This window comes from Juglans microcarpa x Juglans regia, chromosome 2S, assembly GCF_004785595.1.
Source record: "Juglans microcarpa x Juglans regia isolate MS1-56 chromosome 2S, Jm3101_v1.0, whole genome shotgun sequence".
Classification (NCBI taxonomy): Eukaryota; Viridiplantae; Streptophyta; class Magnoliopsida; order Fagales; family Juglandaceae; genus Juglans; species Juglans microcarpa x Juglans regia.
The window spans coordinates 17,317,855-17,334,763 of record NC_054597.1 but is presented as its reverse complement, the minus strand read 5'-3'; the positions used below and the strand labels follow the sequence as shown (position 1 = coordinate 17,334,763).

The window sequence follows — 16,909 nt, the reverse complement described above, 5'->3', positions numbered from 1 at the left end:
CTCTTAGCCAAGCCCTAGGTCCAAACCACCACTTTATGTGGTGGGTAATCACTGCACGTGATGGACAGTCACTGAGCGTGACTGACTGCCACTGTACACGATTAGGTATGCTATGTACCGCCCTTATAGCCACCAACACAAGGCCTTCACGAGCCCTACCAAGACCACACTTAGGTATCCAAATTCCCAAACAGTCAACGTACAAGGGTTAGCCGCCACGTACGACCTCTCCAACATCATCGGCTGTGACGATCAGCGAGCAACGCACGGGTTATCCCGTCGATGGTATAACTCTCTATCCCTTTTAATTATGTTAGATATTGATTAGTTGATTAGGTTGTAAACTGTGCTGTTAGTATTAGGGGAATGACTGGGTTGTATTAAGATGCGTTATGTAGTGTGCTGTAAAGTGTTGGGCATATCTGTGTAGTGTAGTGATGTGATGTGCCGTGTATGTGAAGTATTGGGCATATCGTGTAGTGCTGTGTATGTGAAGTGTTGGACGTATGTGTGAAGTGTTGTGGACTGTGCTGTGTAATGTAGTTGTGGAGTTGTGTCGTAATGATGGCATGGTTGTGTTGTGTAGTGTAGTTCTGGGGCATGTGCTGTATGGATGTCGTCGCATGTGAAGTGGGAACAGTACACGCTAAGTGTACTTTATGTGTGGCGTAGTGTGGGATAAGGAGAGTATATGTAAAATATACCCTCCTGGCGTATTGTGGAACGGGATGAGTACACGTGGAGTGTACTCTATGTGGTGGAGTGATGCACCATGTGGCAGATATGCCATAATAGTGATGTGGCGTGGTGTGTATGAAGGGAGTACATGTGGAATGTACTCCATATGGTGGAGTAATGCACCATGTGGTGGATATGCCATAATGGTAATGTGGCGTGATGGGTATGAATGAAGTACTTGTGGAATGTACTCCACGAGGCAACGACACTCTGTGTGACGTGTCGCAGAGATAAGGATGGTTGTGCAGTTGATGGGCGTAAAACATGGTGAATAGTGTCAAGAATTGTGGAACAATGTCCCGAAGTAGTTATGGCGTAGCCTGTAGTCTGAGGTGACAAGTGTCACTGTGATTGACTTACGGCTGGAAGTATGCGTGAAGTAGCAGAACAAGTGTAAGAGTACGCAGCGAAAGCATGATTGGGCAACGTCACGAAGTGACGTGGTTATTGACAATCATGCTTATGATGGATAAGGAGTTAGCTTTGGAATGGCGTAACGGGAACGTGACGAGATGTCCCGATGTGACGGGAGTACGTGAGGAATCGTACTCGTAATGAGTAAGAAGTTGGCATAAAAGTGACGTGACAAGGTCATGGTGTAGCTTGAGAGTAGTCTCGAGCTATGTGACGTGATGCAAGGCATAGTTGTGAATGGAGCCTTGTCACACTAAGTGTTGGGATGAACTGTAAAAAGGGACGGATAGCATGAAGAGTCATGTTAGTCGAGTTAAGAGAATGTTGGTATCGGAGTATGGTGCTTGTTTACACAAGCAGATGATCAACGTGTTATATGTTGATCTTAGGTGATAAGGGGTAAGGTACATGTATAGTCTAGTGAGAGACGTGTACCAGACGGATTCACCATATATAATGGGTAATCTGTCCTGAGCACAGTTACACAGTGCTTAAGCCTCAGAGTTGGCTTAGAGCCATGTGGCTTGTATGGATGGGAATGAGGATTAGTATGGGCTAATATGCATGAAGATAGTGACGAGTGTACTGTTTAAGGAAGGGATGCGTGACTTAGTTGGTCTGAGTCATGCGTCAGAACGTGGTTAATAAGGAGAATAAGACGAATGTCTTATTGTCTTAATCCTAAGGTGAATCATGGGTTCACTTTAATGAATGAGCACTCGAGGCAAGACCTGAGTTGGAAGATGCGGTGACCGCAATGGATCCCCGAAGGTTTTAACATAGAAAATGGCACATAAGTGCATAGGATAGAATGAGAGTGTTCCAAGTATAGCGTAGTTCTATTTATAGTTTAAGTTGTTTATGTATTAGATAGAGAATGACGTTAAGATGATGTATGCATGTAGGTTGCCAGCTGACACGCGCATGAATGGACTGCATGGTACGAAAGTAGCATGGAGTCCAGGTAAGTATTACGTTCATGCCCTTCTAGAGTTTTCTAGAAATTACGAAACGAAAATGAAAAACTCTTCTATTTAAGGAGATGTTTACAAAAGAAGATGCCATGCTTTCAAACGTATATGTACGTACGACCCCTCCATGAAAGCCCCTTTTTACGCACCCAAAGTTATTAATTGTACACGTGCCAATGGATGACTATAAGATGTATCTATTGTATATATTTTCAAAGAAACGAACTGATAAAAATGCACAAAAAACGAGCTTGAGCCAACACCTTCGTGGATCCGACGGACCGACGCAAGGTGATGCTCACGGACGCCACAAAGGCTGACGTTCAAGGTGATGCTTACGGATGCCGCGAAAGGTGAAGTTTGAGCCCGTGCTTTATGTTTTATGGATGGTGTGAACCGATACTTTTGTGAATGCCGCGAGGTGATGCTCGTGGACATCATGAAAGAGGACGTTCGAGCCCATGCTCACGAAATGATGTTTTATCACAAAAAGAAATGTTTTCTCATGTTAAATGAAAGAAAGAACTGAATGAATGAAAGCTCCAGCTCTTCAAAGCTGGCATGAATGAATGAAAGAATGAATGAAAGCATGAAATGTATGAAGACACGTAACGGCCACATGAATGAATGAAAGGGTACCAATGAATGGGTATATTGCAATGCCGGGTAAGTAGTACTGGTAGTACACCCAGTGCTGCCCCCTATGAAAAGGGATTCCCAACCTATGGCCACGGGCGGAATCCAGGTCAAAGGGTTGCTAACCCTAACACACGGGGCTTAACAGTGTGTACCGGCCTATGAAAGTGAAAAGAAAGAATGTATGTATGTACGTATGTACGCATGCACGAACGCAGTTTAAGAAATGAAGGCACTGATGGGTGAAACGTTTTATGAAAAGAAAGGAAAATCCCGTCCAGTGACGTTTTCAAACAAACACACGTATGCACACATGCATGTATGTATAGTATGTATGAATGATTAATGCATGAATGAAAACCTACGTTGTTATATTTTAACTGCATGAAGTAATGCTTACGAGTCTTCGACTCATTTTAGTTTTTATGCATGTCCCTCCCCCCCACCCCACAAGGAAGGAAATGAAGTATGCGTCGGGATGGACACGGCCCATGGCGAAGAGCACGGAAGTCTAGGCACGAGGTTCAAATGTAAGAGAGGCCTTTTTATTATTAAAATCGATGTTTTCCACTGTAAACCTCTTTTATTGCAAAAGCACATTTTTATTTTATAAACGTAGAGTCTCGCACCCTGGGAAGAAGCAAAAAGTTTTAAATCAGACGGTAATTCTCGTCGTCCTTTCTCAAAATATTTTATAAAAAGACCCACCACAAAGACGAGCGTTACACACCTGCAGACCGTGAACCCTATGCTTTCCCCGTGACCTACAGCGTCGCTCCCCGCCACCACCACCTCGGCTCCACGTGTTTGCTGGTCAGAGAACCTCTCCTTTGTCTGTCTGCATCGTGTTCCCGAAGCATGTAGGGTTAGTTTTGTCATGCGCCACCACTCCCAGATGTCTTCTTGTGGCCTTACAACCACCCTTGAGTACCCCACTTTCCTTTCTTGCCGTCCTCTTCCTTGTGTTCTACCCAACCCGTGAGTTAGAGCCACCTCAGTCACTACCCCGCCGTGCTCTACCACACCACACCATGGAAACCCTCTCCTCCACCCACTAGCACTCCATATTTGCCACCCCTTCGAGAGAAACCCTACCAATAGCCCTCTGTTTTGCCAGATCATCCATTGTGACCTTACTCCGCCATTGCCCCACTGCTGCTCCGCCACTCTTGGTGCCACCTTAGTAAGCTATCTACCTCTTGTTTGGTAATTTAGCATTCAATATGTGTTCTAATTTAACCAAATCATCTTTGTATGTCCGCGCAGCGATGCACACACTCGTTCTATTGGAGGACACCATAAACCATCAAGCACGATCATCCAGAATAAATACCTTCCGCATAGTAAGTAACTCTCTAGCTTGACCCTTGAATTTCTAAGATGAAATCATCGCTAACTTTGTTACAGTTTGATTGTGTTTAAGAAGGGCCTTGGGCCCGGGGAAGTGTTGGAAAATATTTGACGTGGTTGTTGTTGAAATTTGGGCTGAGGGTCGGATGGAGGATCGGAAATGCATGTAGTTGGGGTTTGTGAAATTGGGGAATTGTGACTTTAGTGTTGTTGTGTGGTTGACTGTTTGTGCTATGTCATGCCATCCAATAAACTGCATGTCATGCATCTGCATATTCATTGTTATTAAGATCTGTCATGAATTATTCAACTAAAATTGATTTTTGGTGTCATCAAAAAAATTATATTTTTGTGTGGGTGCGTCTGTGTCATGACCTCAAGGAGAGATAGGGTATTATCTCGGTGGAGCTCTTCTGGTCACTCGGGACTGTGTAAAACAGAGTGACATCTCCTAGACTGTGTCGCAAGGCGACAATAGGCTCGGCCAAGATGGTAACGCTCTTGGTACGAATCTGGAGCCCCTCTACTAGCTAGGGCTAGAGGATGTCTGGTCATGTTACGCGCCAGGCAAGGAGTTGGGCATTGCTCGAAAGGAAGTCACACATGCGGTCGTTACCCGTAGTGTGACAAAGGGAGTCAAGGTGTGCGAGCGGTCTCAAGGGGAGACCATGGTGTACACTATAATAAATGGTTGTGTATTGGGTACAAAGGGGGTTTTTTGCTTGAGTGGTTATGAGTAATGATTTTTTGGGTATGGTTGTAAAAATGAATATTTTTAGGGTTATTGCTTCCATAGTTGTTGTGCATTGTTTGTTGTATAATTTCATGCTTAAATCTCTTGGATGTCGCTTTGCTGATTTATTTATTGATATTGCGAAATCTCATTGTAGTATTCCTACCTACGGTTACATTTCATAGAATCGTAAACTTTGATACAGAGAAGGGGTATGAGCAGGAGGGACCAGCCCCACCTGAAGAGTGATGGCATGGGACTTTTCGCGTCATTTGTTGTTGGACCTTTGCTTTCATTTTCTTTATTTCAGTTGAATGATTGTATTAACCTCTTGGAGGACTTCGTTTCGGGTTGTGATGTTGTTAAACTTTCTAATACTTAGTTTTTGACTGACTTATATTTTTTTGTTGCGTTATGTTTGTTGTACACGTTTTGCATGTTTGCATATACTTGTACATGGCGATGGGGTGTATGATCCGTGTAATTGCCATTCTGGTGTCACGACTTCCTCCAAATCACACGTGGGGGTTGAGGGCGCCACATGAACAACCAAGAATACTGCATCCGGTTTTAAGGAAAACTCTCATTATTAACTTTTAAAAACTTCAAAATGAAATATAAAAATTAATATTTTTTAAAAATTTTAAAACAAAAATAATATTACAAAATTATTTTCAAATGAGTTTTTAACTTTATAAAATTTTTATTCAATTTTTTCTCTTTCTTTTTCAAAATTTAATAATATATCTTAACTCAAATCATTTTATTACTATTCACAAAATTTTAAAATACTCAAAATATCCAAACGAGCAAACGAGACCCATTTGGATAAAATAAATGTTTAATCTCATTTCATCTATTTTCATCTCATCATTACAACTTTTTCAAATTCCTACACAAAATATAATAAACAATTCAATTTTTTAAATTCTAAAATAATAATAATATTAAAAAAATAATATTTTAACAATATTTTATTTAACTTTTAACTTTCATCTCAACTCACAATCTAAATAGTACCTTAATCTTAATCTTAATCTTTTTTTTTTTATAATAAGAGCTTCATTTAATTATCAAAGTAATGTTTACAAATTGGCTTGATCAAGCCAGATATATTGATGTAGAAAAGAAGGGACAAATCCCATCCACATCTCCAAATCATAGACTGACCATGCATGCTTTGCTAGGAAGTGAGCCACCTGATTTCCACCTCTAATTACATGTTGAACTTGATACTTGTTGAAATGACTGAGCAGATTTCTAACCTCCTTTAAAAGGTTGCCTTGGCTTGATAAGGAATCCTCAGAATTAGCCAAAGCTTCCACCATGAGTAAATAATCACTCTTTAACACGACTTTTGAAATCCCTAAATGCAAAATAAACTGCAGGCCGCGTAGCATGGCTAGTAACTCAACAGAAGCAGGTTCATGAAGCTCATGCTCAGATTTACTTACAGCCATAAGAACATCTCCTTTCTCATCCCTAAGCACAGCCCTACTCCAGCCTTTTGAAGATCAAAAAATAACGCAGCATCAACATTCAACTTGCAAAACCTAGTAGGAGGAGCTCGCCAACAACCTAGTTTCTGCATTGAATGGTTTGGTCTGGCAGGTGCTGGGATTACAAGCTTTTGCAAACTAATAGCATAGTTTGCAGCCTGCAAAGGGTCCATTTGTTACTACTGTACCAAATGACCATGCAATTAAGAAAAATCTGCTAAGTAAACCTTGATCCCCTCTGTGTAACAAGGACACAACTGCTTCCGTAACTGTGCATAATTCAGGAAAAAATGTTAGAGCAGGTACAAGTTGCCGTCAAGCAACTTTAACTTCATGACACTGTAACACAACATGGGATACATCTTCAATAGAATTATTGCCAAAATCACATGCCGGACTCTCTATAATTTTCCTCTTAAACAAGTTGTATTTCGAGGGTAGGCTTTCCTTGCAAGCTCTCCAAGCAAAAACTCTAACTTTATTAGGGACCCTCATTTTCCAAATGGCTTTCCACATTTTCTGCTCATCATGGGCGTTTGAACTCTCAGCAGTAACACCATTTGTAAGATTCTTGAAAAATCGATATCCACTTCGAACACTGAAAGCCCCATTTTTCTCATGCCGCCACATCCATACATCTTCATGTTGCCCTGTACTGAGAAGGATTTTCATTACATCTGAAGCTATTCTTGGATTGAATAGAGCTCTAACCCTGGAGACATTCCACCAGCCTGTCTCAATATCTATCAAAGATGCTACTCTTGCTGAAAAATCCCTTTCTACACTGCCAGTCTCCTCCAACATTAAACTTTGATAGCCAGGGACCCAGTTATCTTGCCAAATCCGAGTAGTAGCCCCATTCCCAATCCTCCATTGACACCCTTTCATCAACATATTTTTTGCTTCCCAAATTCCTTTCCAAGTGTAGGAAGAGTTATGGCCCATTTGAGACTCAAAAAATGAAGAATTAGGGAAATACTTAGCCTTAAACAGCTTGTGTATTAGAGAGGTTTCATACTTGAGCACCCTCCAAGCCTGTTTAGCTAAAAGGGCCATATTAAAAACTTTGAGATCTCAAAAACTCATTCCACCGCTGGATTTAGGAACACACAATTTGTCCCACGAGATCCAATGGATTCTCCTCCCCGCATCTCTTTGTCCCCACCAAAACCGAGCCATCATCTTCTCTAATTCTCTATAGAAAGTAGCGGGTAGTTTAAAACAACTCATTGCAAAAGATGGGATTGAACATGCAACAACCTTTAGTAAGATCTCCCGACCTCCTTGAGACAATAATTTTTCCTTCCAACTTTGTAGTCTCCTCCATACTCTACTTTTAATTTCTGCAAAAGCAACAGATTTAGCTTTCCCAACAATGGGAGGTAAGCCCAAATATTTCTCATATTGTTTAACTGTACTCCCTCCCCACATAACCATAATTGTTTCTTTCAAATTATCAGGCACATTAAAGCTAAAGATCATGGTAGTTTTCTATTTGTTAATCATCTGACCAGAGGCTTATTCATATTTCCTTAACAGCCCTTGAATGCTAATTGAGGTGGCGACATCCGAATCACAAAACACAACAGAATCATCAGCAAAAAGCATATGATTAATACTAGCCACCCCCTACAGATTTTTATCCCCTTAACAGATCTGTCCAATTCAGCATTTTTAAGCAAACTAATTAAAGTTTCAGTACATAATAGGAATAGATAAGGGGACAAGGGGTCCCCTTGTCTAATGCCTCGAGAAGGCAGTATTGGATCCTTAGGGTTACCATTCACCATGACAGAGAAAGAGACTGAGGTTACACATTTCATGATGAGATCAACCAACCCACGAGTAAACCCCAATTTTCTTAAGATGCTTTCAAGGAAATCCCATTCCACTCGATCATAAGCCTTTGACATATCCAATTTCAGTGACATAAAGCCCTTTTTCCCCTTTCTCTTATCTTTAAGATAGTGGATTAGCTCATAAGCTACTAACACATTGTCTGTGATGAGTCTTCCAGGCACAAATGCAGATTGTGTATTAGAAATAATGGAGGGCAGCACACCTTTCAATCGATTAGTAATGACTTTAGCTATAAGCTTGTAAATTACATTATACAAGCTAATAGGTCGAAAATCAGAAACTAACGTAGGTGAACATGTCTTTAGTATTAATACTAACAGAGTGTGATTTAAATCCAGTGGGAACTGACCTGTGTTGAGGACCTCAAGCACAGCTGCAGTAACTTTGTCACCAATGATGTGCCAATATTTTTGGAAAAATATTGGTGTTATCCCATCTAGGCCGGGGGCTTTGCTAGGATGCATTTGCCTTAACGCAGTGAACACCTCTTCAGCATTGTAACTCTTTTCTAACTCAGTGTTCATTTCGGCAGTCACCCTTGGTTCCACCCCATTCAGAATGTCCATTGAACCTCTTTCTGATGAAGCAGTAAACAAGGAATTGAAGTACTCCCTAACCAGCTCATCTCAATGGGCTTCCTCTCTCCAAATACCATATCCATCCTTCAACTTTTGAATAAAATTTATCTTCTTCCTCTGGGAAGCTTTCTGATGAAAATACTTGGTGTTTTGGTCCCCACAACACAGCCACTGAACCTTTGATCTCTGTTTCCACATAAGTTCCTCGCTCTCTAAGCACAACTGAACCTCCTCCCTTGCTTTTTTATGTTCCTCTACTTTTTTATGTTCCTCTGGGACGCTTTCTGATGAAAATACTTGGTGTTTTGGTCCCCACAACACAGCCACTGAACCTTTGATCTCTATTTCCACATAAGTTCCTCCCTCTCTAGCCACAAACCATAAATAGTTCAATCAGAAAACAAGCTTACAAGTTGCAACTTAACAACAACAATATGTCAGCCCGGCCCGTAAACAACATTAGCATTGGGGTAGCCTTGATGTATAAATATGTTGTTCAATTCAATAATTAATTAAGGCTGCAAGCCTTTGACAAATTAGGGCATACCATAATTCTATGTTTATTGGTGTATTAGTACTATAATTAATTATGAGGTCAATTATTGGAAAAATGATAAATGCTGAGAATTAAAGATAGAAAAAAATCAACTCATATGGTCCAATATGACATGTCTGCTCAATGGTCAAGACTCTTGATGTGATCTTCCATCTTCCATCACTTCCTATCCTATTCCTATTCCTTTCACCCACGTTACTTCTTACCCTATTTAGCGAAATCAAACCTATCTATCTTCATTCTGCATTAACAATCACCAGTACGATGTCCGACAAGAAATATATTGCAGAAGGATCTTCATGTTTTTCTAACGTCGTTCATCAAACCCAGCAACAAACAACACCAAGCCGTTATGAGTCACAGAAAAGAAGGGATTGGACCAACTTTGGCCATTACCTCAAGAACAAGAGGCCCCCAGTTCCACTCTCCCAGTGCGATTGCAGTCATGTATTGAGTTATCTCCGCTATCTTGACCAATTTGGAAAGACTAAAGTTCACAGCCAAGGATGTATATTTTATGGACAGTCGGAGCCTTGTCCTGCACCTTGCATTTGCCCACTTAGACAAGCTTGGGGTAGCCTTGATGCTCTTATTGGGAGGCTTAGAGCTGCTTATGAAGAGAATGGAGGTTCACACGAGGCAAATCCTTTTGCTAGCGGTGAGATTCGAGTTTATCTTCGAGAGATAAGAGAGTTTCAAGCTAAAGCAAGGGGGTTGCCGTATAAGAAGAAAAAGAAGAAGACTATTAATCAAAGTGAGGGAAGCGAAGAACCAAGTTCTACTGTGCGCACTTCACAGTTTAATTCCTTTAGCTAATTTGAATATGGTGATTTTAATACATGTCGGTTGATATCAAATTTGGGATGCATGTTGTTTGTTGAGAAGGCTAGCTCTAAAGGTATTGTAATTGTTGGCATTGTGCAAACTCCAATTGGCATTTAAATGAAGCTCAAGATACAATGAGCATATATATATATATGCTGTAATGAATTACTATTTTCTACAAAAAAAAAATAATATTTGTGATGAGAATAGATTTATTTTGACAGAAAATAATCATTTTAATAGAAAATAACTGGCAACAATAAACAATTTTCTTGTAGTGATTTGCTCCCAGACATGTTGTGAAAAGTTATATTTATTGGTTCAGAAATTTAGTGAACACGAAGTTACAAATCGAAACATAACCTTAAAGCACAAAGAAACACCAGACCAAGTTGATACCCATACATCCCCAATTAAATGATCAAAGCAAGCACAACAAAAAAGCGTGGAGATTATTAGAATTAGTGTCCTAATAATCCAATTAGATTCATATTTTATTTAATAAACATAAGATTTTTTTTACAAGTATATGAATATTGGGTATTGCATTAATATTCGAGTATTATATTGTTTGCAATTTATGTATATTTAATAAACATCAGATATAAACGCAACTTCATAATTAAATAATTACGCAGAAAAATGGTTTTACATGAATAAATAAACAAAAAAACAAATCGTGGAATTATGAGTCTGGTAGTCAGAACATTTAACAGAAGGAATGAAACCGGTGGTGGGGTGGGGGGCGGGACCCGCTTTCGTAATCATTGCCAACTATCAAGAAAAGAAGTTATCAGGACACAAGAAAAGAAGCTTGCATTGTTGTGTGTGGGGAAGGCATTTAAGCTTTACTGTCAATATATTTAGCGGCAATTTCACTACTGTGCTGGTGCAATTTTTCCTTAGGATTCTCTTAATGATCTCTACCAACATCTCTCGTTGTCTGACAACGAAAATGAGGAGGTAGTGGTGGCGCTCGAATAGTTGCAGGATGCTATTCTCCGTGGAGGTAATTACGTACTGTCTGATCATGAAACTGTTTACTGAGAGACATTACAATAAGGATGTTTTCAAGAGTAACATGAGGAAAGCGTGGCATTTAACAATGTGGGTGAAATTTCACAATTTAAGTTCTACTCTTATACTTGTTGAGTTTGAAGATAGGAGGGATAAGGAGAAGGTTCTCTAGGAGGGCCCCTGGTCTTTCAACAAACATTTGGTCGTGACGAAGGAGGTTGGCGGCAGAAAACAAGTACAACAAATGTAGCTAACATCAGCATCATTTTGAGTGAGGCTCCATGACTTACCACTGATGGCGAGGAACGATTTTATGGGCCGATTACTAGGGGAAAAGATCGGGGTTGTTGAGGAAGTGGACGCGGAAGAGGGGGAAATTGCATGGGGAGAGTACTTGCGAGTTCGTGTTACTTTCCAGGTTTCCAAACCGCTGCTAAAGGATTCCATGTTCTCAGTTGGGGGTGGTGAATTTGTTTGGGTTTGTTTTTCTTATGTGAGACTCCCAAACTTTTGTTAGTTATGTGGTTGCTTGGGACATGGGGAGAAGGAGTGTGCAACTATGAATCATAGTTCCAAGTTGCCTGCCATGAATGATTTACCATATGGGAGGTGGTTTCGTGTAGGGGGTATGGTGGTGATCGTTTCTCAGCTAAACCTATTCCTGCGTCTTCTTTTGGGAAAATGCAGTCACCGGAGTTGTAGGGATGTAGGTCTAAGAATGTGGGTGGGGATATAGCAGTTACGATGGCGGAGGATGGTGAAGCTTCTCAGGCGACTGCTCAAAATGTAACTGCTAAAGCAGTTATCCAAAAGATGGGTGCTGATTGTTAGGAGAAAGGGAATGGGGAGGTTGAGGGGGCAAGAAGATAGGCACTGTTGGAAAAGATAAGGTTATTTTGAATGAAGTAGTTAGTGAAATAAATGAGTATAACAACAAGCGTGGTCCTAGGCTTGATGGGCCTCAAAAGCTGGAGCCAATTGCTAAAGGCCCGAGTCATGATAGGCCTATTGATAATAAGCCGAATGAGCTAAGTAGCAAAAAATGGAAGCGAATGTCGTTTCTCCATGAAACGACATCCACCTTTTCCCCAAATGTTCAACCATCGAGTGTTCTGTTGCAAGGGATTTCCAAGAAAAGAAAAGAGGTCAACAAGAAGGGTCTTTACGAAGCAAGTTAGTGAAACATCTTCATGTTTTGGAGAATCAACAGGATGGGGTTGTGGCAGCATATTCTAAGATATCGGTGGTGGCTATTATACAGCACCGCTGGATGCCATGAAAATGCTCAGTTGGAATGCCCATAGGCTTGGGAACCCACGGGCCATTCGAACACTCTGTGACCTAGTCAAGAAGGAAGAACCTGATGATGTGTTCTTGCAGGAAACCAGGCTTTCAACTTGGGAGTTTGAATCATGTAAGTACAAATTAGGATTTATTAATTGTTTGGCAGTTAGTTCTTATGGTAGAAAAGGAGGGATTGCACTGTTATGGGGTCCAGATTTTGACTTGTTCAATATTTCGTACTCTTCAAATCATTTTGTTGTTGTTATAAAAGATGTTGACTTGAATATGGGGCAATGGTTTTTAACTGCTATATATGGCTTTTCTGAAACCAATCTACTTTATAAAACTTGGAACTTGCTTAGATCATTATGTAGACATAATGGGGATGCTCGGTTCGTTATGGGTGATTTTAATGAGTTGTTGCATCAACATGAGAAGAGGGGTGGCAAATCGAGGCCTGAGAGGCAATTATCTAATTTTAGAGCAGTTGTTGAAGAGTGTAATAGGAGAGCTGGGAATCAACGTGTTAGTGAGAGTATTGACAGATTTCTTGTCAATTCTGCTTGGTGGAATTGCTTTCCCAATGCTCGAGTTTCTCATGGAGTGGTGGCCTATTCTAATCACTTACCAATATGTGTCACTCTGGAGGATGTAGGAGAGTATCATAGGTTTAAGAAGCCTTTTAAATTTCAAGCAATGTGGGTGGGGGAGCCAGATTTTGAGAAGATTGCTAAGGGTGTTTGGGGTAGAGTTTCTACTGTAACAGCCCACTATAAATTCACCGGTGGAATTTCTATTGACTTTAGGAACCTCGTGAAAACTCAATAAGTTTTTACGAATCGACCAATCGTGCAGGTTTTAGTCTATCAACATAGTCAGTGTTACCACTCACTATGATGCTAGATATATGAGTTTAATTATTTGAGGTAGTTAGAAGTGTCAGAATGCGTTATGGTTTACACCATTAGACTCACTGGATTATTTAGGATTTTATCGCACAATAACCCATTTTCATAATTTCGGACGAAACGACTGTTCAAAATTGTGAAACTATTTTTAGGGGCACTTTGGGGATGAATTTCGGTAAACGATTTTCACTACAGGTTAATATGAATATTTATGATTTTTCAGTACTAAGTTTATTATGCATTTTTTTCAAAGTGAATAGTAACCTCGATAAGCGCATCAAGTGCAGTGTTTTCAAAATCACAGTGTGGAATGTCCAAATTAGGTTAGAGAAGTTTTATTTGGACACTTGGCAAGATCTTAGCCACACATAGTGAATAGTATTAGACACTTGGCACCATGAGGAGCCATTAGATGGATTTGTGAAGGAAATCAAGGTGTGAGATTATGCCACCTAAGCAAAACCTTGTTTCATCTGTTCAACCAAATTGTGACAGACCAAAGAGGGTTTCAACCCTAGCAAAACCCTAAATGGTTGGAATCCAATTGGAACCCCAAAAGCTTGATTGAAACCAAAACCCTAAACGGTTTCCCCAAACCCTAAGTTGGCCTCTAAACCCTTTTTAATCCGATTTCTAGCATTGTGTTTAATCACTTGATTAAATCACTTCCACAAACTATTAATTAATCTAATTATTGTCATGACATCATTATCCAACCTTTTAAACCTTGGAAATTTGATTGGGCCAAAAAAAATTGGTTTTGGGCATGATAGCATCTCAAACCCTAACCAAACCCCCTTTAAACTCCAAATTGAAGTCCACTTGGTTGGGGCCCACCAAGGCCCACGAAATTGGCCACCTTGGCAAGGCTTCTTGAAGAATTTTTCTCCCCCACAAGGCAGACCATCCACTGCCATTGGCTGCAACCCATTAGTGCCTTGATGTGAAGAGAAGTCCACTCCATCAACCTCCATCTCTCACAGCTGCTGCAGGCAGTCGATACCTCTCACTATTCTCCACTTTATGTCACCTATCCACCTCCAATCAAGGGTCATTCAAGCCCATAACTTCCCCCTCCAGGATTCTAAAGTCGTGCAAGACACACTTCTCTCCATTTTATCACTTCTTTCCCCTGTTCTTAGAGAGAAACCCAAAAGCGCTCTCTCGGGCAGATTTCTGTGTATTTTTGGTAGCCATTCTAGACCCCTTGTAGGTATTTCCTCACGATGACTCCTTCATTAAAGTTGTTCTTCTTTGAGTCTAGTTTCCATGGATATCTTATTTGTCTCAATCCATACTCATTTGGTCAGTCAAAAGTATTTTTAACCGTGGAAAGGTCATTCTGGGGGTGAAATTGGAGAGTATGATATGTTTTGGAATCTTTGACCAAGCTAATGGACATATCTTGGTCCGAACATTTTATGGAGTATTTTTAGCATGTCTTTATGAATGTTCATTAAGGTTTTGTTGCATGGATAAAGCTTTTGATGATACATTTCCTTAGATTTAGAAACTTGAAAACTGGAAGTGGAAAAGCAGTTTTTGTTTTGTGAAAGTTGGAATATTTCGTGGTATAATCTTATTCCAAAGGCTTTGATATTTTTATATGATGATCCTAAGCCTCTTATATACATGTTAGGATGTTATTTCGAAGATATTTAGTATTATTTTTAAAGATATGATTTTTCTATGCAAGAGGATTTCGGTTTGGCCTAAGATTTGATGTGTTTTGGGTTAGATCCATGTTTTGTTGAATTTTAGCCAAGTGATTTTAGGTTTGATGGTTAGATCTTCTTTAGGACACATTTTTAGACCATGTGATGTTTTAGTTTGAAGATCACATGTCTTTAAGCCATGGATCAAGAGATTGATCAAATGTAGTTGACAGAAAAGTTTCTGTTTTGGACTATGTTTAAAACCAAAAACTCCAAGTGTTGTTTTGTGATTTTTGGTGACTTTTGTTTGATGATTTAAGAATGGTTGATCTTATAATGATGTTATGAATATGTTAGAGGTAAGATTTGATTTTTTGGAATTCTTGGAAATGTTTTTATTAAGGTCAAAACTTGTGATTTAAAGGGTTTACTTTTTGTTAAAAAGTTTGGGTCTTTTTACAAAAAGTTTGGTGTTGATGAATAGATTTTTCCTAATGGATATTTTAAGTGTGTTTTTAAACTTAGGATAGGAAGATCTTTATTACAAAATTTTGGTTTAATCATGGGTTTTGAAGATGAAAGAAATTGCAACCAAAATCAAGTGAAATGGCCTATGAATGTTTCGGCCATTGGGAGTTTTCCATAGTTGTGAATGGTTTTAAATTTTTCTGAATTAATATTTGAGTCTAGGACAAAATTTACATGAGGAATGTAAATTTTGAAAATTTTTGGAGTTGGGATGTGAAATCCATAAGTTAGGGGTAAAATGGTCATTTTCCCACATGTAGAGGATAAAATAGTAATTTTACTCTAAATTTTTTCTTTTCACATTTTTAATTGTTAGTAATTAAAATTCTAACTTTTAGAATATCCACTTACAGTTTCTCGTGTTTCGCGCTTTAATCTCGTAGAACACGACGATCGAGGTAAGTTAGCTTTTAACTTACTATCAGTTTAATGTGTATGAGTGATAAGTAAGGGAACTAAAGTGTATGTATGCATGTTATCATATGTTCCATGCCAAATCATTACATATTTATCGGTTACACAGAATTTATTCTATCACGAATTATTCATCTGTTGCACAAGATATTCTGTCACGTATTTCTATATATTGCTATGCATTGCAAGTATGTCATGTTAAGTTAAGAATGCCATCTATTACATGGATTTCATGTCACGTAATATTCACTGTCATATGTTATGCCATGTTAAGGAATATGTTATGTCATGTTATGAAATAATATCTGTTACATGTATACCATGTTATAAAATATTTTCTGTTACAAGTAAGTCTCAAAGTAAGTCATGTATGTCATCTTATGTTCATGTTACGCTACGTCAGGACTTCTGTCTTTTCATATTCATGTCATTCCGTCTCGAATACAGTTTGTGTATCTCGAGAAGAGTCTTGTTAAGTTATTCATGTCAATCACGACCCTAAGCGCTAGGATGGGGTAATATCCTAGTGAAAACTCCATTGTTCACGCTGGAGTGTCTAACTAGGTGTGAAATTCCCTGGGTTGACGAAGTACAATCAACAGGTTGCGAATGGGGCCTAATTAGCTGGTCACCGGAGCATGCCAGGCACTAACGCCGATGGAGCCACACATTATGTTACGTGTGTCCACAGCAAGTGTGGCACAAATAATTCATGGGGCCACAACAACTGTGGAGCATACACTACGTGAGACACAGCAATTGTGACACGTAAAATACGTGGGGCCACAACAACTGTGGAGTACGTATTAACGCACTCACAGCTGGTATAGACACCTGTGTTGTGATGCAGTAATCGGCAGGGACACACGGCTCAAGGGGACCCGTGTAGCACCCATATGGTCACTTTATTAGTTAAGTTCATTGAATAAGATTCCAAGTTTAT

General features: G+C 39.6%; 2 protein-coding genes across 2 annotated transcripts; one reads left to right on the top strand and one right to left on the bottom strand.

The window, feature by feature from the left end:
* Nucleotides 1-5,927: 5,927 nt before the first annotated feature.
* On the bottom strand, nt 5,928-6,514 carry LOC121253437. Its single transcript, XM_041153449.1, has 2 exons — nt 6,421-6,514; nt 5,928-6,346 (listed from the first exon to the last, which is right to left on the bottom strand). The coding sequence occupies exons 1-2, from the start codon at nt 6,512-6,514 to the stop codon at nt 5,928-5,930; spliced, it is 513 nt and encodes a 170-aa protein (XP_041009383.1).
* Nucleotides 6,515-9,571: 3,057 nt separating this feature from the next.
* Nucleotides 9,572-10,349, top strand: LOC121251821 (protein LIGHT-DEPENDENT SHORT HYPOCOTYLS 10-like). The gene has a single exon (XM_041151193.1). The coding sequence runs from the start codon at nt 9,600-9,602 to the stop codon at nt 10,149-10,151; it is 552 nt and encodes a 183-aa protein (XP_041007127.1). The 5' UTR covers nt 9,572-9,599; the 3' UTR covers nt 10,152-10,349.
* The last annotated feature ends 6,560 nt before the right edge of the window (nt 10,350-16,909 follow it).

Excerpts from the sequence above, each read along its gene's own strand:
- LOC121253437 (XM_041153449.1), bottom strand. The coding sequence starts at position 6,514 with ATGGACCCTTTGCAGGCTGCAAACTATGCTATTAGTTTGCAAAAGCTT. Across the intron at positions 6,347-6,420 it reads CCATTCAATGCAGAAACTAG|GCTGGAGTAGGGCTGTGCTT; the intron begins GTTGTTGGCGAG and ends GATCTTCAAAAG.
- LOC121251821 (XM_041151193.1), top strand. The coding sequence starts at position 9,600 with ATGTCCGACAAGAAATATATTGCAGAAGGATCTTCATGTTTTTCTAAC.